General features: G+C 38.7%; 5 protein-coding genes across 16 annotated transcripts; 2 read left to right on the top strand and 3 right to left on the bottom strand.

Moving 5' to 3' along the window:
* Positions 1-1,621: 1,621 nt before the first annotated feature.
* On the top strand, positions 1,622-7,452 carry LOC137709571 (protein tesmin/TSO1-like CXC 5). 8 transcript variants are annotated; one of them, XM_088686530.1, is made up of 10 exons: positions 1,622-2,360; positions 2,853-2,954; positions 3,582-3,759; positions 3,961-4,308; positions 4,699-4,766; positions 4,854-4,948; positions 5,544-5,939; positions 6,492-6,700; positions 7,069-7,170; positions 7,283-7,452. In XM_088686530.1, the coding sequence occupies exons 1-10, from the start codon at positions 2,029-2,031 to the stop codon at positions 7,391-7,393; spliced, it is 1,941 nt and encodes a 646-aa protein (XP_088542656.1). In that variant the 5' UTR covers positions 1,622-2,028; the 3' UTR covers positions 7,394-7,452. The 8 variants fall into 8 exon arrangements, 6 of the variants coding, with proteins under 6 accessions (XP_088542656.1, XP_088542657.1, XP_088542655.1 ...); XM_088686531.1 differs by having other exon boundaries at positions 4,660-4,766; positions 7,069-7,153; XM_088686529.1 differs by having other exon boundaries at positions 4,660-4,766.
* Positions 7,453-8,098: 646 nt separating this feature from the next.
* Positions 8,099-16,642, top strand: LOC148690978 (uncharacterized). 3 transcript variants are annotated; one of them, XM_088686244.1, is made up of 3 exons: positions 8,099-8,368; positions 8,482-8,558; positions 16,400-16,642. In XM_088686244.1, exons 1-3 carry the CDS (start codon positions 8,104-8,106, stop codon positions 16,640-16,642), a joined length of 585 nt encoding a protein of 194 aa, XP_088542370.1. In that variant the 5' UTR covers positions 8,099-8,103. The 3 variants fall into 3 exon arrangements, 2 of the variants coding, with proteins under 2 accessions (XP_088542370.1, XP_088542371.1); XM_088686245.1 differs by lacking the exon at positions 16,400-16,642 and adding an exon at positions 9,478-9,806; XR_015956915.1 differs by lacking the exon at positions 16,400-16,642 and adding an exon at positions 8,650-8,779 and having other exon boundaries at positions 8,241-8,368.
* On the bottom strand, positions 9,848-11,919 carry LOC148690979 (ubiquitin-conjugating enzyme E2 PEX4). Its single transcript, XM_088686246.1, has 5 exons — positions 11,807-11,919; positions 11,144-11,263; positions 10,941-11,069; positions 10,519-10,648; positions 9,848-10,172 (listed from the first exon to the last, which is right to left on the bottom strand). Exons 1-5 carry the CDS (start codon positions 11,810-11,812, stop codon positions 10,084-10,086), a joined length of 474 nt encoding a protein of 157 aa, XP_088542372.1. The 5' UTR covers positions 11,813-11,919; the 3' UTR covers positions 9,848-10,083.
* Positions 14,160-16,526, bottom strand: LOC137740184 (ubiquitin-conjugating enzyme E2 PEX4). The gene is made up of 6 exons (XM_068480013.2): positions 16,439-16,526; positions 16,119-16,179; positions 15,456-15,575; positions 15,253-15,381; positions 14,831-14,960; positions 14,160-14,484 (listed from the first exon to the last, which is right to left on the bottom strand). The coding sequence occupies exons 2-6, from the start codon at positions 16,122-16,124 to the stop codon at positions 14,396-14,398; spliced, it is 474 nt and encodes a 157-aa protein (XP_068336114.1). The 5' UTR covers positions 16,125-16,179; positions 16,439-16,526; the 3' UTR covers positions 14,160-14,395.
* A 679-nt stretch (positions 16,643-17,321) lies between the features above and the next one.
* LOC137741906 (TOM1-like protein 9) lies at positions 17,322-24,110 on the bottom strand. 3 transcript variants are annotated; one of them, XM_068481606.2, is made up of 10 exons: positions 23,625-24,110; positions 22,757-22,835; positions 21,746-21,844; positions 21,529-21,642; positions 21,201-21,361; positions 20,556-20,631; positions 20,173-20,258; positions 19,113-19,304; positions 18,516-19,009; positions 17,322-18,296 (listed from the first exon to the last, which is right to left on the bottom strand). In XM_068481606.2, the coding sequence occupies exons 1-10, from the start codon at positions 23,723-23,725 to the stop codon at positions 17,599-17,601; spliced, it is 2,100 nt and encodes a 699-aa protein (XP_068337707.1). In that variant the 5' UTR covers positions 23,726-24,110; the 3' UTR covers positions 17,322-17,598. The 3 variants fall into 3 exon arrangements, with proteins under 3 accessions (XP_068337707.1, XP_088542369.1, XP_088542368.1); XM_088686243.1 differs by having other exon boundaries at positions 22,757-22,896; positions 23,625-23,917; XM_088686242.1 differs by lacking the exon at positions 21,746-21,844.
* Between the last annotated feature and the right edge of the window lie 970 nt (positions 24,111-25,080).

The following is a 25,080-nucleotide window of genomic DNA, read 5'->3' as shown; positions in this document are numbered from 1 at the left end:
TAGCACATTTTTTTTGGGTGGAGATGCTTTGGCCTATTACTGTTCATTAAAGTATATTACTGTTCACTGAAGTGGATAAATGGGCTGGGTGCTGGCGCAAAGTTTTTAGGGGTAGAGTTGCTCTTATAGTTTTATGAATGCTGCAATTCAAGGATGATAACTTAATTTCATCAAATTTTAACGCATATAACACATAAGTTGCATATATAAGCGTATAATTGACTCTTAAGAAGTGTAAAACACCTCCCCAATCCCCACATTGCCTTAAAGTGCTAATATCGTCAACAAAACATCGAAAGGATTAAGTGTCTGTCCTTATATTGCAACAACTACCAAACTACATGACGATTGGATTACCATAATTCAAACCACAAAAATAGTAGTGGAACTTTTGCCCCAAGTACACTAACAGAATGATATAATTTGACCAAGAATCCTTTATGTACCCTAATAGTAGTGACTAGTGATATTTTTGTCCCACGAGATACAATATTAAATAATTTTAATTTTCACGTTGAAACATGATTTTCCCACGATTTTTTTATCTATGTACACCCTTATTTAGTTTTAATTTTAAAAATAGAGATACGCAAAATAAGAAAATGAACACATTTTATTATGTTGTGGCTCGTATATTAAATAATTAGAGCAATGCTTAGGGCCTCAGTCAAAAGTGGAAATTCTTATGAACTTTATGTCACCTAATAGTTTAACATTGATTTTCATATTAATATTATAAAAACAGTAGATAATAGAGAGTTTACTAAGACTTTTACTTTTGAGAGTCTCCTTAGACCATCTCCAAGGGATAATCCTAATTGGAATATTACACAATCAAATTTGAAGGTAGAAAGAAACTCCAACCGATATGTCAATTCTATTTGGATTTGCATATGAGTCTTGCTGTCAAATTTGAAATATGAAAAAGGTGATGTGTCCTATAAATATCATTTATACAAAAAAATAGGGAACTTTAACGAAAAGCTCCCAATACTGTTCACTTTAACGAAAAACCACATTTTTACACTAAAAAGTCAATCTTGATAATATTCATTTTACCTTTTATTTTGTCATTATTGTTAAAACTCAAAGTTTTACAATATTTTAATACTAAAAAATCAATCATAGTACTATTCGCTTTACCCTTATCGTTAAAACTTAAAATTTTCAAATTTTTTTCATTAGTTTGTTAAAAAATATATAATTTCGTGAAAGAAAAAATCTAACGTTGCAACACAGCGTTCCTCTTATAGCCGCCGGGAAATACAAAATTCCTAATTCAAAAAATTAAACGCGTACCTTTCTTGTCTTTATGTTTTCAAATTCTGACCGTCCATTGTACCCCTAGGTCTAGCAAGAGTCATCATCACCCGTACACGTGTTCCCTCCCACTGACCTCCGACGCTACGCTTTCCGGACTCTAATTAGCGCCAAATTCCACTCGCGTCGATCTCACAGAATAAAACCTAAAGCTCCTCCAGATCCAACGGCTGGCCACCAGTCCTCACTCTCCCACGGTCCCACCCACTCTTGATTGTCCAACCTAGATTTCAATCCACACCGTCAGATCAGCCATCGCTCTCATCCAGCCCTCCATTATTTAGGAAATTCAATTTCAAAAAACATCGAGAGGGAGTGAAAGTGAAAAAGACCAAAAGTTTGAGAGCTGCTCTATCTACCCCAATTCTTCCGATTCTCTTCCGATTCTCTTCAGTCTCTGTAATTCTCTGATCCGGTTCGAGATTTTCAGCAGCTCAAAATCGAGCTCCTTCAGAAATTTCAAACCTTTTTTTTTTCAAAATTTTATGGCTGCTTTTTCGGTAGTGGAAATCGCCGCCTAATCGCCGCCGTCGGTCCGCGACGGTCTCCGGTGACGATTGAGCTCCGAAACGACACCGTTTCTACGTTACGGATGGCGTGCGCGGTGGAATTATTTCTCGAAGGGTTTTGAGCATTTGTGTTTTGGAAATTAAATGCGAATTTGGGAGGCTAATTGTGCATGTTGGCGTTTGAATTTATTGGAGATTAATGGAGCAGAGCGAAACGGTCTCCGAAGTCGCGCCCAAGAAATTGGCGAGGCAATTGGATTTCACGACGCTGTGTCGAGCGTCGGCGAGTGCGGCGGTGCCGGACGTACAGCTACAGCTACAGACACCGTCAGTGGCGCAGCAGCAGCCACAAATCTCACCGGCAAAACCACAGTTGCATTTGCATTTACAGTCGCCGCAGCCGGCGGCGGTCCATTCCCCGAAGCAGTTAACGCCGCCGCCGGCGATTCCGCAGTTTCAGGCTCGGCCGAGTCCCGCGCCGCCTGCAAACGTTCGGATTCCGCACCCGGTGCACAAGCTTTCGCAAGTGAGGTAAATTTCATGAATTTTGATCATATTTGGACTTATTTGTTTGAATTTGAAGTTTATTTGGTTGAATTTGGTAGTGAATATTGGAAATGTTGAGATAGGCTTTGATGTAATGCCAATATGATCTTGTGGTAGAAAAATAGTGCAAAATTGGTAATTTTATGCTTGAATGGTAAATGTGGTTGCTAAGGGAGTTTACATTGTACATTTATGAGAAATTGTGTTAAGATTTTCAGATATATTATTGATATTGGTAATGTTGTTTAATAACTTATCTGAAAGTACAAGAATTTCCTACTATCTTAATCATAGAGAGGTGGAAGCTCTGCTTTTGACATTCTCTTCGATATTCTACTTCGGTTTTATATCGTTTACTGTTAATTATTGTTCATTTCTTTTGTTTCTCTCTAATTAAGTTATGTTTAAAGCTCCCTGATTGTGAGATTTGTTGTATTATACTTCTCTTGACCTTTGTGTGCATGTGTTTCTCTTCAGCAAACAAGAATCTCCTTTATCACGCCAACGTGGTGATGGAAAAGATTGTACTCCAAAGAAGCAGAAGCAGTGCAACTGTAAAAACTCTCGGTGCCTGAAGTTGTAAGGACATCTCCTCCTCTTCATAACTTTTAGCATTAGATTGCTCCATTTGCGATTTGTATTTGTTTTCGGTATCTTGTTAATTTGAAACTTGGATGCCAAAAAACCCTTTGTGGATGATCTCTTCACCTCACATCTGGAGAGTGGGGGAGATGTTATAGATATTTGCATTTTGGTCCTGGGCTCTTCATCTCACCTTTTGCATATCTTGTGAATTCTGCTATACACTGAAACCTTGATATTCGGTTTAACCCTTTCATGTAGAGTACATGTTTTTCCAAGTGAAAATGTCAAAATGCTTTATGGTGGAAACGCAGCTCGTGGTCCATTAACATGTAAACAAACAGATATTCTCAATCATGCTTCAATTTGCTTACATAAAGCTGCAAGCTTGAATGTGAATTCTCTGTAGATTTATATTGGGAAACCTCTATCCCTCAATATGGTCTTTTCGTTCCATATGCATATTGGAACGAGATAATTTGTGGAATTAATGGTTGAGTTGATAAATCCACTTTAAGTTACTATCGAATACAAAATGATGTCACCTTTATTTTCTAGTACTTTATATGTTTCAAATTATCCCCATTCTTTAGTACCTAAACTCAGAACTTGACAATCTTGTAGGTACTGTGAGTGCTTTACAGCTGGAATTTATTGTGAAGGTTGTAACTGCTCGAATTGTCACAATAATGTGGACAATGAAGCTGCTAGGCAGGACGCACGTGGAGCAATTTTAGAGCGTAATCCAAATGCCTTCCAACCAAAGATTGCTAGCAGCCCACAAGAATCTCGTGATGGTAGGGTATGTAATCTGACTCATTTGTAGCTTCATCTGTGCCCTTGGATTGACTTTTACGAAGTTCATATGATGGTGAGAAAACAAGGAGGTGCAAGCATAGTACACTCTTAATGTTTAGTCTAGTTATTGATGTTCTTGAGTCAATTTTATTGCATTTGGTAATTCAGCTCAGTGTGCATTAATAGTTTCTTATAACAAATTCAGGAAGATGCTGGGGAAATTCAAGCAGCTGGAAGGCACAACAAAGGATGCCACTGTAAGAAATCAGGCTGCCTCAAGAAGTATTGTGAGTGCTTCCAAGCCAATATTCTATGCTCCGAAAATTGTAAATGCATGGACTGCAAGAACTTTGAAGGAAGCGAAGAGAGAAGAGCTCTCTATCATGAAGGCCACAATACTGTGGCCTACATGCAACAGGCCAATGCAGCCATTAGTGGGGCCATTGGAACCTCTGGTTACGGGACCCCTCTTGTGTCCAGAAAAAGAAAAGGCTACGAACTTTATTTTACCACTGGAAATCAATCCACTCATCCGATTGCACAATCTCAACAGGTACAATTTTTCTTCAAGTACTTGAATACATCTTTATTAAGTTTTGGGTAGTTGTGTGTTTGGCGTTGAATATTTTGATAAGTTGTTCTTGTCAGGCTTCAAAAAGTCCAGTATTGCAATTATTAATACTTGCTTGACCTTAGCTCATGAAAGCTAAGATCATTGTTCACATTTTTTTTAGCTCAGGCTAAGCTAATGATCATTATTCTACAAAAATGCTTGTGGAATATGGCAATCCCTTCCAGATTAAATTCGGATTCAGTTCATTATTCTTGCTTCCATTTTCATTCCATCTATTTCTTAAGCTAACAGGCTTCGTGTTAACCTTATTTTTTAATTGAATTTTATCAGGAAAATCATCTAAGACCTCCTATGACCTCTTCTTCTCAGTTGTCTGTTCCTATCTTTCACGCTGCTAATGCAGCAGTATCAAGACCTTCAAAAACAACTACATACAGGTGTGTTACTTTTCTCAACATTGTTAATTGAAAAGTTTGCTTTATTTTCTTTCAAAATATACTAATCATCACGTTTCGTGACTGAAGATCTCCATTGGCGGACATCATCCAACCAAAAAATGTAAAGGATCTGTGCTCACGTTTGGTTGTAGTTGCAGGAGCAGCTGCAAAGGCACTTGCAGGTTTTGGTTATATACACAAGTCAATTAGATTCCTTTATTCTCTTGGCAATGCATGTGCATCTCATTTCACTTTTGAGTTTTTAGAGCTCTTTTTTATTCTTTGTTTAAAATATTTTGAGGACACTGCTAGAACCCTACTGTCCTAATGGGCTCTCCCAAGATGACAAATTTTTAGGTAATCAGTTGACTGAAAGGCTATTATTCCAAGGCATGGAACTCTGTTGTTTTTGGAAAGACAATTCTATTCAGTTTGGTTTTGGAAAACTTGCTTTCCAACTAAAACTGCCTTATCATAGTTTTAAAAGTAAATGAACAAGAGGCTGTTTCTAAAGGGCCCAAGAAAAAGGAGCTCATGGTTATTGACCAAAATCGAGTATATGTTTTTCTCTTGTATTTTCATTGTGCCATTTTCACCCGGGCTTCTGTTTATTTCAGACTAATCAATAGATTTCTGAATTTTTGATTTCCTTGGGGAGGAAAACTTCCTGCCTCTCTTTCTCCCACCTTTCAGTTGCTACAGTGAATGCTAGATATTCTACATATGGTCTTTAAAATATGTGATTTGGTTTTGAATTTGCTAATTTAATCTGTCCAGGAAATAGGCTAAGAGAGACAATTGATAAGACTAATGCCACTTCATCCACTCAAGAGGGGAATAAACATAAAATGGAACATGATAAGCAGCATGATGACCATATAGGAGTGAATCAAGCAGATAGAAACGCGAGTAGATTTTCTGGATCGAATGGAGGTGATGTGCAAGATAGTAGGCCAATGTCACCTGGAACTCTTGCCCTGATGTGTGATGAACAAGATAAGATGTTTATGGAAGCTGGATTGCCAAATGGTGCTGGAACCGATAATCCAAGCATGCCTCAGAAGTCAACTCAGGATATAGGTTTCACAGAGGTTTACGTGGAACAGGAAAGGCTTGTTCTGACAGGGTTCAGAGATTGCCTTAACCATCTTATTACGCGGGGGAGCATAAAAGGTGAGCTTCTCCAAGTTACAATTCTAAACTTATGATTGTCGAAAAACAAATACCCATGTGCTTTGTGAATATTTTTGAGAACTTAATACTATGAGAACACCCTACAAGGAAGAGATCAGTTTGGCTTCGCTCCTATATTTTTCTACCGGTTCAGAGCTTTGTGGAAACTTGGCCGATCATGTCTTCTTTTACTGTAACTAGCAGACTTTCTAGAATGAATGTGCATTTTTAGTCATGGATATAGATGGTTTTTGGGGTGGATATAGATGGTTTTCGGGGTGTTGAATTCCCCACATCAACATCTTGTTTTAGTCCTTGGAAGATTTCTTTGCATCTAAGTCCCGAAATTTGCAAGTTGAAATGTTATAGTGGCCCAATACCAAAACTTATTGACAGGAATCTTGTTGTCTCTATTAAAGCTTTAGGACAGGGTTAAAAAGGAAACCTGGGGACGGTAAAAAGTTCTATTTTGTGACTGTTGATTGACTTTGTTCTTCATTCATGCATCCAGCAAGCCTAACAAGAGTGAGTCGTTTGTCTTTGACTTTGCAGAAACAATGTGTTCTCCCCAAGCCAAAAGGGAGAGGGTAAGCCAGAAAGAATCCGTACAGGTTGGAACAGCAAAACCTACCACTGAACCAAGGTACCAGAAAGAGGCCTACAGCAACGGCATTGTGAAATCTCCTCTTTCATCAGCAAACGGTAAAATTCTTCAGCCGGTAACAACAGTCACTTCTGGTGACAATGATCTCACTCTAAAGGTTGGATTGCCCATTGAGAAATAATACTGAGCACTCAAACCAATACCGGTTGTAACTTAGGGTAGAAGTAGCTCCAAATTCAAATGGTACCACCGTGCCTCTTTCGAGACACTTTGGCATGATTTCCTGCCATATCATTTGATCTTAGGTCTCGCAGTTAGTAAAAACAAACTTTCGTAAACTAATGAGAGCTAGACCCTTTTTCTCTTGGCATAAATTAATTCTCGAAAGAGCTTCTTTCAGTTTTGTTATGCATTTCCGCTGTTGTATGATAAAGTGCTTTTTTTGGGTTTCCCATCTCAATACAGAAGTGTTCAAATCTCACAATAATTGTCGATATTAACCGTTGGATCTCTTTGAATGGCTAGGGTTGGAAGCCTGGTAATCTGGTAGAAGAGCTAGAAAAAGCCAATCCCACGAAAGCACTGTTCCCAGAAGCCATTCCATGCCACAGTACGATTACCGTATTGGTGGAGCTTCCTTGCATCTTCCTTAAACTGGATTTTCGTTCTGATTGTTTTGTTTGTTTGAATGTTGCTTCCTACCACTTTCATTTTTTTGTTTGATTTTTCGTTCAAACAGAATTTGGCTCCATTAGGGTTCTTCACCATAAGGAGACGAGCACATGAACCCAATTCACTCAATCGAATACCAAAATTTTCTGTTTGGTTGCTGGGAAATTTGAGAAAATGATGTAAATGCCAAAATAGTTTCCAAATTACTAATTCTTAAAGAACTTGTTGCTCAAGTAATTCAGAGCATGTACTCTTGTCATCATGTTTTTGAGACTTCACTCTTCCAATATCGGCCGGCCATATCCAACGAAACTATTGGAGGACTATTCTTGTATGCCTTATCTTATGAGGAGAGATTACGAAGTGTCTCGGTTGTATATAATTATATGTTTTATCTTTATTATTGTATTTTATATATATATATACACACAACCGATGATAAGATAAATTTTCTTTGTGGCTAAATATTTTTTTTTGTCTTGAAAATAATCTAAAACTCTCACATGTTTAGGCTTGTTTTCTCTAAAAAAGAGATCAACTGATGATTTCGTCACGACAGTCCATCCATCGAGGACCTAGAAGACTTTGACAAAAGTAAAAAGCCACAACTATGATACGCAAACGTAAAGACTAAATGGTTCTAAACGACTTTGAAAATTAAAAATTAAACAAATCACAGATCCACAAACAACAATAATAACATTTCAAAACAATAAAATTTAATCCGCAAGAAAAGAAAACCAATCAAAATATTTTCCCACAATTTTCTCAGCTGCCAACCAGAGCGATAAAGAATTTGATCGCACCCCAAAAAGGTTTTCATAATTTGTATTTATTATTATTCAGTAATAAATAATATTCGTTTCTGGAGGAAAAGGCAGCAGCGTGATGAGGACCCATTCACTCATCACTGCTCATCAACAACCTCCCCACTCACCAAAGACCACGCTCGCACACGTGTCCCCTCCTCCGTCCCACACATGTCTCACCGTACCTCCCTCCCCGCCAAAACTTTCTTATAATTACCGGCCCAAGTCACAGGCCAGAAGCAGCAGATCAAGACTCAGCGACTGTGACGTGAGCGAAATGGAGGAAGCTCGGAAGCTTCGCTCGGAGTTCCTCCAAGTTGTGCGGAGCAGACGATCGGGCGAAGGTGAGTGAATTGGTAGACATTTTCTTTCCTTAATTTTGTGTTTGGCTGGTGAGAAAATTTGAGGGAATCAGTTGAAAATTTTGGTAATGTGAGACGTTTTGGATTCCTTTCAGTTCCAATGTTGGTCGAGCCGGCCAAACCGGTGGCGAATCCGTTGTTTCAGGAGGCTAATCCACCAAGCTTCAGTGAGGTTCGAATCTTGTTCCCATTTGGAAATGCTTTGTACCAGTTTGGTACTGCTTAAATTTTTTTAAGGGCCTCAAAATTGTGTTTGGTAACAGAGCCAAAGACTGCTTATTTCCTAAACCACGGTCAGAAATAGCTGAAAAGTGGAAGCAGCTATTTGCTGCTTTCAAAAAGCGGTTTTTGCAATTCACTGGGAAACAGCTAAATCTACCAAATTCTGCAGCCATCGATTAAAAATACAAGACAAACACACACAGAGTCAGGAAGTAAATAATTAGGATGCTGTAAAGCATAAGACAACAAATCATCTGGAAGCCTCCATCTCCAGCCACATCAAAACTCCTGTGTTATTCGATTCCTTTCCTTTGCTTCGATCGCAGGAGAGAAGGATTCGAGAGTCTAACCCTTTTCGAATCCCCACCTACCCTCTTCACCTAATCTCCTCTCTCGCACCATCAACTCCCCATCCCCACCCCACGATGCAACCATACCCAGAACCCAATTTTGTTATTTGGGAATATTGGGCTTGACAGGTTTTGCCCAAAATCCAATATTAATCTTCTGGGAAGTTTTCTATCTGGGTATTGGAAGGGCTAGCTTTTTGGGAGGTGCAGGTGGGATGATGTCGATATCATCGAGGAAGACGCTATTTTTTCTGGGCAAATGAAGACGGAGAAAATGGATATTGATGATAAAAAGCCCGAAGAAAACGAGGGGAGAGGAGAATGAGAGTTCGAGAAAGAGAGTACTTTTACCGAAAAAATTTACCCATACTAGCTGCTTTATTTTATAGCTGTTTATTCTCACCGCACAACAGTACCAAACTAACCTCACTTGTGCTCACAAGAGCTTTTACTAGAAGCAGGTCGAAATTTACAATAAAAGCACCTAGAAATCACTTGGATTGATTCTTGAAAAAGCAGGTCGAAATTTACCATCCTCAACTGCATTTAGAGCCTCTGATTCAGCTGTTCTTCTGTTCAAACCTTCCTTCATACTCATGGCCGTCTACCGTTGTCATATTTGTTCATCCAAACACAAATAAAAATCGTAATGCAGTTAGTAGCACGGCCGGGAATCAGCCACCGAATGACCCCGCTCATGGTAACCGAGGAGAGTGACTGGTTCGACTAGTTTCTGAAGCAGAGAGGCCGTGGTTGCAATCGTGCCGTTCGTCGTTTCTTACTAATCTACTTATCCAGTGTTCATCTGTAACTCAGATCCAATCGGTTCTGGGCTTAAGCAATATACACTCTGATAATATATCGTCAAGGCTGAAATAATTCATCGTCGTTTCGGAAAAATCTATTGGTAGTACGGACTATTATTACAAGAGCATTCTTAAACGACTAGTTTTCGGTTTCGTCGATCACAAATTCACAATCAAATCATGATGTATAAAAACCTCCAAGCTAACATGTGCCGAGGTTGTACATTATGTGCAACTTCGTGCATAAAATTAGGCAATACAATCACATACAAGCTGCTTCAAAAATTGAAGACAAAAAACTACAGCGCACCCAGCGTCGTCAGCCTTTCTTCGGCATGGCGGCTAGCCTGGTGTACATTCTGGCCATGGAATTGTACCCTCGGAAGTCGCCGGAACGCAGAAGATTGCCTGCCACACAACCAACACCAATTAACTTAAACAGAAGATAAGAGAATGAAACAGACAGCAATTTGTGCATTAACTCAAACCTAGCACCAATTATAATGCAGAATTGGGGAAGCCACGAGAATTTCATATCCTAAAATACAAATGTCTCAGACAACTATCATTTATGTCCTTTGACCCCTAGTTTCAGAATCCTAGTTCATCCATGTGAACAGAGCTTAGGTTTCCGGTCGTTGGCTTGAGAATAGATAACGACGGCTCACAAAGCACGGGGGATGGAAAAACAAAAATTGAGCTCCTGCGTCTTAGAAATCCAATGCTCGTATACATAATATGCGCGTCCACGTACCTGAATCACAGTTCAGCGGGCTATCAGGTTCTGGATGTGCCATTAAAGCGATTATAGCCCTACAAACAGATTGGAGTGTCCAAGCAGGGCTCCATGCATTCTTCAAAATATCAAGGCAAATCTCTCCTGTCTGCACTAGAAAACAACTTCAGGAAAATGAAACAATACTTGATATGTTTACAACAGTGCATTAAACATTTAGTGTCCAATCTATTTTTCATCTGGTGATCTCGTCATTTGTCAGAGGGTAATGCCGGTACAGTGTACCAAACAATTGACCAAATGAAATCCTCAGTATGCTTTGACACACTATTCATTTTCAAGAAAAGAAGCTACAAACGAGGTTTGAAAACACTTCACAACTCAGCCAGATTCCTCAGATTTCCAAACAGATTAGACGTTGTCATACAAAGATTTCGTACCTTGAAATGCACATTTGGATGGAATATTTTTGTTAAGAACCTGACTTGTGGAGGTTGCAAAGGATACTGCTCAGGAACCGCAAAAGCAAGCTGGAATATACCGCCCTCAAATGGGGTCTCTGATGGACCCTAAAGGCAAAATATGGACAAATAAGGTCAAACAATACACCCCAAGAAGTTTTCTTTGTAATGACGGAGCTTACCTTGATGAGAGCAGTCCATTTAAATATGTTTGTGTCGTCGCAAACTAACTGAATATCTGGATCAGCAACTTTCTCACGCTGCACCTCTTTGTATTCCTTGAAAAGCCTTGCCCTTGATGCCTGCAAAAACTTACTTGTTCAAAACGGTTTCACCGAATGGTTTAAAAAGCTATGCATTACACCAATCCAAGACCAGAAGCAGAGAAGACGCTGTATAACAGCAACACCCGGCTAGCCACTAAAGTTCACCATTCGCACTAGCTTCACTGCCATCTAAGATACATGATTGTATTTCACAATTTTATATACCAGTCATTCATGTCCATAATTCCGCTCCATGAGGCCTCACCGTCTACTTCCTCTCCACAAAACAAACACTGCTTTTTCCTCGAACCCACATTCACTCTCCCTCCATCTCTCACCCTTCTACCACATTTTTCCGGCAATCCTCCCTCTAAACGAATCCACTTTCAGCCATAAAACTTTCACCCACTTGGAGCACATTTCGAGCTAACAATTAGTTTAACTAACAACCCTCATATCCCCATATGCTCTTAAGCTAAACAGCATTCGGATGAACACCCGATCGAAACTAAACCCGAAAAACCAGTCCAATGAATTCTAACTATAACCAGACCGGCCAAAACAAGAAGCTGGGCTAACCTGCATGTTGATTGTTGCCTGGGAACTCAAATCGCAGCGCTTCACCACAAAGCCCCACTACCTGAACACAATCACAACATTCTCACAAAATTAACAAAAAATAATATAAATAAATGGGGAAGGGGTTGTGTACTTCAATTGATTAGTAGGACTATATATCTTTAATCTGGATTTGGAGTGGAGGAAACAAACTCTAGCCAGTTTGAAACAAAGGCGAGCCTGGTTTGGTGCCTAGGATTATGTTTAATTAGAGAATTGAAGGAAGAAATGATGGTTGATGTCTGAATTTTGTAAAAGTTGAAAGTAGAATAATTAATTATGAAAGAAACTTTTCATTTCATGTTCTCACAAAATAGTAGTATTGAAAGAGAGATATGTTTTCTTCACGCTACCAATAGCTTTCTACTCTTGTTATTCATGTGATGGTGGAAATTATATATGCAAGAGAATTTATAATAGAAAAAAAAAAAGGAGGCGGGAGAGAGATGGTAAGCTAGTGAAATCATATGTATGATTCTTTGTTAGTTAAGTTATTATTCAATTTATTAAATTTAAAAGAAAATGATTTCAGCACTTCTATTTTCACTTTATATACTTTTCCTTTTTTATTTATTTATTGATTCTTGTTTAATACATTTCCCTCTCTGTGGTTCACAAAGAGTTAAAAGGAGTGAAATAATCATGTTGTTTTCGATCTTTGGTTGACAAAGAAGATTTTCTTAATTATAGTATATTTAGAAGTTACTTTCATTTCTTCATCGTCCTCTGAATCTAGAGAATTGTCCAAAGTGTGCTACTCAGGTTAAGTAACCTAATCAATTACTGATTTTGAGCCATATATCGATGACATGTTTATATATTTGTTTACTGGATAATCTAATATGTTATTGATGCAGGATGGAACCAAGGGAACTGAGGGAGATAACCTGGGAATCACTTGACCAGGGGCCAATGGAATCACTCGACCAGGGGCAAGGGAATCACTCACGTTGCTAATCGTCGATTCACTCGACACGACCAAGTCTCACACTTGATTTTAAGGAAGGAGAAAACTCACTTTCTTCTTAGATTAACTTTTGAATTCTCTAATTGACTACTTTAAGGATACATATGGAGCCCTTTAAATAGGGAAATTATAAAGCATTGGTATACTAAACATTTAAGAGTAAAATAGTTACTAGGCAATTCAATTAAAAGAGAAGGTCACAAAGGTTTTGAGAGATGAGAAGTCACTAAAGCCTTAAATTAATTTGTTCCCCAAGCACTACATCAGTTATATGTTCATACTAATGAATATCATTTGTTTAAATATTATTATCATGTTATAATAAAGGGAAATACCCCAAAATGGGACAATTTCTTAATCTTGTGATAGAAATATGACAAATCTCCTATTTAGGGAAATGGGAAATATGACAATTTCCTTTGCTTCGATCGCAGGAGAGAAGGATTCGAGAGTCTAACCCTTTTCGAATCCCCACCTACCCTCTTCACCTAATCTCCTCTCTCGCACCATCAACTCCCCATCCCCACCCCACGATGCAACCATACCCAGAACCCAATTTTGTTATTTGGGAATATTGGGCTTGACAGGTTTTGCCCAAAATCCAATATTAATCTTCTGGGAAGTTTTCTATCTGGGTATTGGAAGGGCTAGCTTTTTGGGAGGTGCAGGTGGGATGATGTCGATATCATCGAGGAAGACGCTATTTTTTCTGGGCAAATGAAGACGGAGAAAATGGATATTGATGATAAAAAGCCCGAAGAAAACGAGGGGAGAGGAGAATGAGAGTTCGAGAAAGAGAGTACTTTTACCGAAAAAATTTACCCATACTAGCTGCTTTATTTTATAGCTGTTTATTCTCACCGCACAACAGTACCAAACTAACCTCACTTGTGCTCACAAGAGCTTTTACTAGAAGCAGGTCGAAATTTACAATAAAAGCACCTAGAAATCACTTGGATTGATTCTTGAAAAAGCAGGTCGAAATTTACCATCCTCAACTGCATTTAGAGCCTCTGATTCAGCTGTTCTTCTGTTCAAACCTTCCTTCATACTCATGGCCGTCTACCGTTGTCATATTTGTTCATCCAAACACAAATAAAAATCGTAATGCAGTTAGTAGCACGGCCGGGAATCAGCCACCGAATGACCCCGCTCATGGTAACCGAGGAGAGTGACTGGTTCGACTAGTTTCTGAAGCAGAGAGGCCGTGGTTGCAATCGTGCCGTTCGTCGTTTCTTACTAATCTACTTATCCAGTGTTCATCTGTAACTCAGATCCAATCGGTTCTGGGCTTAAGCAATATACACTCTGATAATATATCGTCAAGGCTGAAATAATTCATCGTCGTTTCGGAAAAATCTATTGGTAGTACGGACTATTATTACAAGAGCATTCTTAAACGACTAGTTTTCGGTTTCGTCGATCACAAATTCACAATCAAATCATGATGTATAAAAACCTCCAAGCTAACATGTGCCGAGGTTGTACATTATGTGCAACTTCGTGCATAAAATTAGGCAATACAATCACATACAAGCTGCTTCAAAAATTGAAGACAAAAAACTACAGCGCACCCAGCGTCGTCAGCCTTTCTTCGGCATGGCGGCTAGCCTGGTGTACATTCTGGCCATGGAATTGTACCCTCGGAAGTCGCCGGAACGCAGAAGATTGCCTGCCACACAACCAACACCAATTAACTTAAACAGAAGATAAGAGAATGAAACAGACAGCAATTTGTGCATTAACTCAAACCTAGCACCAATTATAATGCAGAATTGGGGAAGCCACGAGAATTTCATATCCTAAAATACAAATGTCTCAGACAACTATCATTTATGTCCTTTGACCCCTAGTTTCAGAATCCTAGTTCATCCATGTGAACAGAGCTTAGGTTTCCGGTCGTTGGCTTGAGAATAGATAACGACGGCTCACAAAGCACGGGGGATGGAAAAACAAAAATTGAGCTCCTGCGTCTTAGAAATCCAATGCTCGTATACATAATATGCGCGTCCACGTACCTGAATCACAGTTCAGCGGGCTATCAGGTTCTGGATGTGCCATTAAAGCGATTATAGCCCTACAAACAGATTGGAGTGTCCAAGCAGGGCTCCATGCATTCTTCAAAATATCAAGGCAAATCTCTCCTGTCTGCACTAGAAAACAACTTCAGGAAAATGAAACAATACTTGATATGTTTACAACAGTGCATTAAACATTTAGTGTCCAATCTATTTTTCATCTGGTGATCTCGTCATTTGTCAGAGGGTAATGCCGGTACAGTGTACCAAACAATTGACCAAATGAAATCCTCAGTATGCTTTGACACACTATTCATTTTCAAGAAAAGAAGCTACAAACGAGGTTTGAAAACACTTCACAACTCAGCCAGATTCCTCAGATTTCCAAACAGATTAGACGTTGTCATACAAAGATTTCGTACCTTGAAATGCACATTTGGATGGAATATTTTTGTTAAGAACCTGACTTGTGGAGGTTGCAAAGGATACTGCTCAGGAACCGCAAAAGCAAGCTGGAATATACCGCCCTCAAATGGGGTCTCTGATGGACCCTAAAGGCAAAATATGGACAAATAAGGTCAAACAATACACCCCAAGAAGTTTTCTTTGTAATGACGGAGCTTACCTTGATGAGAGCAGTCCATTTAAATATGTTTGTGTCGTCGCAAACTAACTGAATATCTGGATCAGCAACTTTCTCACGCTGCACCTCTTTGTATTCCTTGAAAAGCCTTGCCCTTGATGCCTGCAAAAACTTACTTGTTCAAAACGGTTTCACCGAATGGTTTAAAAAGCTATGCATTACACCAATCCAAGACCAGAAGCAGAGAAGACGCTGTATAACAGCAACACCCGGCTAGCCACTAAAGTTCACCATTCGCACTAGCTTCACTGCCATCTAAGATACATGATTGTATTTCACAATTTTATATACCAGTCATTCATGTCCATAATTCCGCTCCATGAGGCCTCACCGTCTACTTCCTCTCCACAAAACAAACACTGCTTTTTCCTCGAACCCACATTCACTCTCCCTCCATCTCTCACCCTTCTACCACATTTTTCCGGCAATCCTCCCTCTAAACGAATCCACTTTCAGCCATAAAACTTTCACCCACTTGGAGCACATTTCGAGCTAACAATTAGTTTAACTAACAACCCTCATATCCCCATATGCTCTTAAGCTAAACAGCATTCGGATGAACACCCGATCGAAACTAAACCCGAAAAACCAGTCCAATGAATTCTAACTATAACCAGACCGGCCAAAACAAGAAGCTGGGCTAACCTGCATGTTGATTGTTGCCTGGGAACTCAAATCGCAGCGCTTCACCACAAAGCCCCACTACCTGAACACAATCACAACATTCTCACAAAATTAACAAAAAATAATATAAATAAATAAATAAAAATTGGAAATTTGAGTTGATTGGAAGTTTTGATTTCGCCACACGCATCCAAAACCAAAACCTCTGGAAAAACCGAATCGATACAATTCGATTGAAAAGGGGCAACATATGCAATTTAATGTAACTCAAGGGGGTATAACGTAAATTTCTATTTTTGCAGGAAATATTTGAACAACGGATTGAAATCCCAGAAGCTTACCTTGCAGAGAGAGAGACTTGCTTTCCTCGGGAGAGACGAAGATCGACGATCGATTTCTTTACGGTCGGGTTAGGAATGGGATTTGGTATACGGTGCGAAAAGGGACATGGAATAGGGAACCACCAACGAATCAGCACCCGCCACGTTTCCGATTATATTTTGTCACCAAACAATAGTTTCCTTTCTTTTTTGGTCAGACACTGAGATGAGATATTGACCGAAAAAAAACATAGGTCATTTGACCAAAAAAAAAAAAACCATATGTTACATCACGTATCATAATGTAAATAGAGGGATATTAGGTCTAGGAAAATAAGCCCTGGGATACAAATTTCGGAAGAAAAATTAGTAAAATACACTAGTATTTACATTCACAACTTAATCATCTACTTTGCAAACGTGGTTAAGAGCGTTCATATCTACCCTTGAGGTTGTCAAGCACTTGACACTACCGACTCAAATAGAAGGTGTATAAAATTTTACAATTGTGGTTAAAATTTAACAAAAAATCACATTTTTATATTAAAAAGTCAAACCTAGTACTATTCATTTTACCCTTTATTTTATCCTTATTGTTAAAATTCAAAATTTTCAAAACTTGTTCATTAGTTTTCCTTAATTATATACGATTTACTCTAGAGTCCTTTTACAAAGGCAAAGGAGGCAAGCTGCAGTTTTTCTTGTGTCACATCTAAAGTCCGACAGGTCATAAGTTCAATTGAAACCGGATCGGATGATTTACTACCAGGAACATTAGGCTTTGAATTAGTCTATTCGTTGACTGTTGAAACTAGATACAGATTCAGCCACCCACCAAATAAGACCAAAACGTAAATCAAGAAAATACACACAAAAAGAAAAATTAGGGTTTGGAGAGTAAAACTGAAAAAAACACAAAAAAAATGCAGATCTCATATAAAATTCAATCTCTAAATCACATGGAGGTCTCCCATTTTTATCGGGGTTTTTTTCTACAAAGAATGTACACGTTCCCAATCACAAACCCAGATTATGGAGTCAAATGCCCAACAAACAAAAAAATTATATATATATATCGAGAAAAAAGACCAAAAATGAAAAAGAACGCGAAAAGAATCCAAAAATAAAATTAAGTTGTTGGCCAAAATAAAGGAGGAAAAAGGGTGAAACCGGTAATAACTTCAGACGCTACCAGCTGCACCAGGCGTCGTTTTTGTTGGCTTCAGTTTTGCAAAGTCAACGAGGTCTCCGAATAGCTTATCCTCCGGCCTGGATGGCTTGCTTGGTGGAACATAAGATGGAGCGGAAACCTGGTAGGGGTTTTTCATACCATTACCATCTCTAACGGAAAGACCGTACATTTGCTGCTGAAGGGCATACTGCTGTTGTTGCTGTTGCTGAAGGGCGTATGCGTGCTGCTGTTGCTGAAGGGCGTAGGCTTGCTGTTGTTGATATTGCTGTTGCTGTTGCTGAAGGGCGTATGCTTGATGCTGTTGATCGTAGCCGTAGGGGACTAGTTGATTACCACCATACATTTGTTGAGGATACATAGATGTCATCTGGCCTGCTTGAATAGCTTGTGGAGTCATACCCGTGTATGGCCCTTGGACCGGTGAAGAGGGCAAACCCAAATGATTGCTAGGACCAACCTGGTTATTGATTGCTGACAAATGGGTAGTTGTAATTGGCTGGATATACATACCTACAACCTGGTCGCTTTGAGGTCCCTGGGGATGGAAACCACCTGGTGAATTGACCACCACCTTGGTAGTAACTTGCAGTGGGGGTGGAGAGAATCGAGAACCTGCTACTGGGCTGCCATCATCTATTGACTGAGCTTCCCAGGGAGGTGGTGGCAATGATCCACTGGTTGGTGAACCTGTCCAATCATGTGAAATGTGAGAGGTTACCTTATTCTAAAAAGTGTAAACCGAATAACATTCTTCATGGCTAATACAATCACCAATAGCAAGCACATCACTTGCACTAGCCGGGAATATAGGATTATACTTTGCTTCATCTTCCTATATACAAAAGAATGTAAATGAAACCAAACAGTATGGAGACTGAAACACCAAAAAAGTATTGAAAAGCACACCATAACCCGGTGAAGCCGGCTGCTGCTGCAGTGGTTGTGACTGCACCATCTGACCATTCCAGGCAGGAGCAGCACCTTGTCCGAATGGAGACTGCTCATACTGTGGGACCCCCATAATTGGGGCATTTCCGTTCGGGAGAAATCCTGCTTGTGGAGATTGAAAATTCTGCTGCTGTGGGAATTGCGAGGGTGAAGGATTGGGTTGGCTGGCTGCATTAATAGGATGGGTATTCACAGGGTTCGGGACATTCTCAGTGCCAAACATGTCGATAAGAGCAAGGGCATTCTGCTGATTAACAGGAGTAGTTGGCTGTTGTCCCACAGGAACAAGAGCCAGTGAAGCATCTGCCTTTGGTGAGACAAAGTCATCACCGCTAAGAAGATCCATCCTGGGATCGGCCTTTGCAGTAGAAGTTGAACCATTTGTAGTTGGAGGGGCAGTAAGCAATAACTGATTAAGTGGATTAGCACCGGAACCGGAACTTGAGGCGGATCTGCAAAAAAATTCTGGCATTACTATTTTCAATGGTTAACAAACACCAATGGATTAGTCACCATATATTGCAGTGACTGTGAGTGCATTAAAATCCTAATTACCTCCCATCAGGCTGTTTGCTGTCATTTCCAGTGTCAACTAGAGGACCACCAACATTTACAAGTGCTCCGTTAGCTGCAGGCTTGGGTTTATCCGGCTGAACTGGATTTCCAGAAGCAATGGCTTCATGTTTGGCTAGAAGACGTTGCAAGTCATCATTCAGCGCCAGCCCTTGACACAGAAGTGATTCATCCCTAACAAATAATAAGTAAAGAAATGGGCAAAAATTGCCATGGCAGTTACACATAAAGAACATAAACATAAGGAATCCTTGACACAGAAGTGATTCATCCCTAACAAAAACCTTTACTAAGTAAAGAAATGGGAAAAATTGCAGTGGCAGTTACACATAAAGAACAGAAAACATATCAATATAACCTATAATTATCATTCAAGCAAATCTTACATGGATGATATTAAAGAACCCGGATAAACATCTAGATCATATTTAAACTTCACTTTAAAAGAAAATTTCCATCATAAACGTCTACATCATGCCTATACCATATATTTATACACACACATTTCGTTAAAAAAAAAAAATTGAAAAGAAAACCAACTCCCATTTAAGGTCCTTAAATAGGGCTTGTTCCTTTGTTCGTTTAGTTTGTTACAGAGCAAGCATCTAATGCTCAGACATAATTTCAAGTTTTTTTATTTTTTATTTTTATTTTTTTGGAAACTAATTTCAAGTTTTTTATTGGCTTGAATGATTATATCACAATATAACATACCAGACTGTTTTGAAAGTCACAATAACGTATATTTCCTACAAATAAAAAAAAAAAAAAAAAAAAGATTTGGAATTCTGTAGCATATTAGTTCAAAGGAACCTATATCATGCCATAAAATACAAGTCACTTTTTGTTTAACAATCTTCCTCACCTTCTTAAAACTTCTATAATTACTTAATTTCTTGTTTTCTTATTTAACCAATATGATCAATAATACACAAATATAAACCATGCAACAAAAAGAGCCAATACAAAATAGGCAACTGCCTTTTTTTGTGGAAAAAAGAAAGGAAAAGAAAGGTGGTTGGGAATATAGTTGTGGCCTTACGCAGTCGAGTTAACAAGGTGTACCACTCTCTGCTTATATGTACGGCACTGGTCAACCAAATCAACAATCACCTCCTGTCTAAGCCCCTGCAAATTGAAAGAAAACTTGAGCAACAAGTAAATGGAGATTGAAATTATGATATTCAAGCATCTTCCTCACTGCACAGTTCCTTATAGATGAAACATCCAGCGTGATAGAGATCCAAGTAAATTCAGCTTAGGGGGATTTAAAATTTTTCTTCTCTTTATTAACATGTTGTATTATCCAAATCTATCAAACGACTTGAAAAGGGCATAGTAATATTACTTCAGCTGTCATCATTTAATCAATATCACATTGTAAATTTGTAATATTATTTTCTATATCAAAAACGATACATTTACCTCTTTGTTATCTATTGCAGTTAGCATTTCTGCCAGGACATCCATGATACCCCGTGCATTCTGAATTTCTGTCAAGCTAACCAAACAAAAAAAAATCAATTAAAATATGAGATACACACACACATACTGCATTATTTCGATGGCTGCTCACTATAAAGAAATAACAGTTTCCTTCTAATTTGGAATTTCTCACTGCTAAATTTCTTAGGATAAACCATTCAGAGCATTAAAATGGGAAACACCCAGTCTGCAAGGTTGAAACTTGATACATCCCACCCATCAAAGATGCAAGTAGAAGCAACACCAAGCTTTGTCATCCAAAACCAAATTCCTGACTTGCATTCATGTCTCATCAAGGATGAAACATCAGTTGCATTGAACCACACAGGACAGCAAGACCAAAACAAAAAAAAAAAATCCCCTTTCACCATAAAGACCTAGTACATTCATACTTCCACCATACCATTGTATATTCATACTTACATCATAGCTTTTACTCTTAAATGCAACTGTCTAAAGATGCCAATAAAGCCTGCCGTATGTAGCGAAATTCCTATGTGATTGGATCACTAACATGCATAGAAAAAGAATCTCATAGAAGTTTTGACATCATTCAATCAGAACAAGGAGGAGTTACATGTGCACCTCAAGGTTGGGAACTCAGCCTCTGCAGAAGGCTCAGCTACATCTCTCGGACGATCTGGATTTTGCAAATTCTGAGGAAATGCTGACAATGGTTGTGTCTGGGGTGGTGTGAATACAGGCGCAGATGATTCAGATCTTTGAGGGAATACTGCTCCAGAACGCTGAAGAAATATTTTGACTCAGACAATGTTGAAGATTCAAGCACTAAAACAGAATATAAGCAATGAAATAACAATTTGACACTGATTATGTAATATGAATGCTTCTCATATTAAGTTTTAACAATAAAGTTGTTTTATTAATTGAGAATTGTTCTTGATGAACATACCAACAAATCCTGGTATGCAGCATAGTATTGTGGATATCTTGCTCTCGGTCCCCCAAAAGCTTCTTGCCAGGTATCTATCAGGATCAATATCTTCTCTTTGACATGATAGTCCGGCTACAATTTGCATCATAAATACTATGAGAAAACTTAAATAGAAATGAAAGTGATATTGTATAGCACTAACAAACAATCAGACTGCTGGAGGGGTATATGCTACCTTCTTTTTTGCTATTCTAACCATATCATGGAGGAGGTCTTTCTCTGCTACATGCATATGAACAATGTCTCCACAATTCTTTATTATTGTTTCCAACAGCTAGAATGTAGCGAACAGACGAAAATAAAACCAATTTAGACCACTGTAATAAAATTTCGTTAACAATGACAAACAATGTGAATATACAAATGGCATCTACAGCAGAAAGGAATTGAACATAAAGTTCAGTGAAATTTGCAGTACACCATCAACTAGTTTTTTTTTGTGCATAGAAACTCTAAATCTGCCAACTCTCTAGACTGCTGGATCTAAGCCATTCATCTCTTTTCACTTCTATGAACTGAGTATAAAGTATAAACACATGAGAGTAATCCGCACGGGAACATGTCCATCTTACTAAAATAAATTTCTGTTTTCACACTGTACAAAAATTTCACCATGATTTGTTCCATATGAGAGTAGCACTGGTATTAAAAATCCACTAGGCATACAACAAGAAATGTAAGTAAAGATCTATCATAATACATCAAAACTCAATGATTACTTGACCCAAATAGGGAAGAACATAAAGCACTGACAAACATACAATGACAATACAGAAATAAGATACACCATCTTAAAAGCAAAGGCATTGCTCATAAACAAAAAACACACACACACACACACACACACACACACACACAAACATACAATGACAATACAGAAATAAGATACACCATCTTAAAAGCAAAGGCATTGCTCATAAATAAAAAAAACATACACACACACAAACGCATCCATTAACAAGTTTTACCGTAAGCTGAAGGAAACAATAACACAACTCAACCCGTAAATATATGGCTAATTAAAAGACAAGTACACTAATCAATAAGAGTCCTGGGACTAAATTTTTTTAGGTAAATAAAGTATAAAATTTAAAGAAATGAAAAACAATGCACTGAAAACAACAAGGATTGATAGCCAAATTGGCCACTTTACTTAATTAAAATGAAACAGTTCCATGAAGCTTACTGTTAAGGCAAGAAGTTGAACTTTTGAATTCTTACTTCCAAGGCGCTTCTTTATACCTTTAACAACATCCTTCGCTTGCCTGATTTATGAAACCAAACAGAGGGTTTGAATCTAGGTAATCTTCAACAAAAAGATCCAATCTAGAGAAGCATACATCCAGTTAGCTCGTGACAATAACTAAAATCAGAAGCACAACACTTGATACGAACACAACAGGGTGAAAAAGGCATTCTCGTGTCTATCCCGTCTAACATGCTTTGTGTACATCCTAAATAACGAAAAAGAATTAGCAATTAAGTGCATCATTTGCAGCTTTGGCATTCCGAACAGTCAAAGCAACGTCTATGGCTTGTTTATGTTGCCTCCAAACCTATGGTATATGCTTATTACTACAAATATACAACGAGCATTACTAATCACTCCTACAATTGTAAAATATTGAGCTCAATTATACACACTGACCAGTAATCAGTCAAAAAACCATTAAAAATGCATCCAATTAATTAACATTTCAGCTGACCACATTCAGAAAGATCCAATTTATGACATCATACGAACCCGCGCTCACAATCGAACGCACTAAATCGCAACCATATCCAATTTTACAAACAAAATTGTAATAAATCGCCAGAATTTGTTCTTTTTTATCCTTTCCTATCATTTTTTTTGCACTTCTATCCTCGAATTCTCTCAGCAACAAAACACAAAGTTAACTGTTCGATCAAATTCAACCAACATCTTCACTCCCTCTTTGATTCAAAGTATACATATATATCATCACAAACACATCAAAAACATAGTTACCCCAAAAATGATGCAAGGATCAAGCTAAACAAAAAAGAGAGTTATAATCGAGTGCGACGCATACACAGGGTCGTGGTTGCATATGTCACAGATTTCGAGGTTCATGGCCCAATCAGGACCGATAAGCATGTCGCTCGTGGCGCGTTCCACCATATAATTCACCATCCCTCCTGCTCTTCCTCCGCCCGAAAGTCGCCGCCGCGATCCGAATACCACACCCACCGGCCTCCGATTACCGCCAAATCGCAGAAGACTCCAAAAATACGACGGAATCTTTCTTCCGGCGTCTCTCTCTCTAGAACTGCTTCTCTCTTTCTCTCTCTCTCTCTCTCTCTCTCTAGAACTGTTCCTCTGTGTGAGAGATCGCTGGCTTCCTCTTTCTTTTCTGTTGTTGAGGCACCGAATTGTTTTCCTTTTTCCTTGAACTGTTTATCGGGGATGGAAGTAGATTTGACAGGCCAATGAGGTGAGGACACGTATTGGAAGTTCGGAGATTCGCGTGCCGTGGGGTGGTTTGTGGTGTACTTGTTGTACACCGTTTGCTTGGCCTGCCTTTTTTCATCAACGGTTGACTCTTTAATTCTGTTATCTTTGTGTCACCGACTTTCCATTTGCTTCTTTTTTCTGTTTTTTCACCCATGACAACATCTTTTGTTGCAATTTTGACAAATGACTTCAAAATTATCGCGGCTCAAAAATTCAAAGCATGGTGTAGTTGTTACCTAAGCCAGGGCTCAACAGACGGATGCCATTGACCAAAAAACAAATGACATGCCTACGTTATTTTTTAAATATTTCTAGAGATAAAGGGGTTGATCTGTTAGACATAAAGAGTCTGAGCTCTCAACTCGAGTTTGAATTCTCACGAATATATTCTTTTATGTCACGCTATGCTATAAGGAGGGATGTTAGTTTGCCATCACTTTATGATAGGATACCTTTATTTAAAATAAAAATAACATTTTTTTAATAATATTGACCCATTAATTTAACGACATAGTGATAATCCATTATTTAATTAAAAATGGACATTGGTTTTATCCATAGTACCAAACCTTTTCACCAAATAATGTTTATTCAAAGGATAATGCAAGGTTAATCAGTATTTAAATAATAATTCAATCATCAACAACCACGTTGATTTACAAAATATGATTTTAGTAGATGATATTCTGCATTCCCCTAATAAGGTTTTCCTATGGAATTCCACATTTTGAAAACCCTAATTTTGTACCATGGCTCGACAAAGCTCAACAGGTCAATCTGCCCACGCATGCAGCTCCTCGCAATCCTATCCAACATGAAGCTGTGAGCTCTGATGCCTCCAGTGATCACAACTCCAAGCTTGTCCAAGATGGTACATCGCTTGCGTTGAAGTACTTAGAGATCCAACAACGTCGGCTTGGAAGCGCTGTGATTCCTCGACCACCTTTCGTGCTTTCTTCCTCAGCTAGAGGTTCTCAAGCTCGCTGGCGCCCGGTTGTACCGGGCATATATACGAGTACTTCCTACATTACCAA

Source organism: Pyrus communis, chromosome 15 (assembly GCF_041283825.1).
Source record: "Pyrus communis isolate YQ-2024b chromosome 15, ASM4128382v1, whole genome shotgun sequence".
NCBI lineage: Eukaryota > Viridiplantae > Streptophyta > Magnoliopsida > Rosales > Rosaceae > Pyrus > Pyrus communis.
The sequence above is the reverse complement of the archived record's forward strand: the minus strand, read 5'-3'. Positions and strand labels throughout refer to the sequence as shown.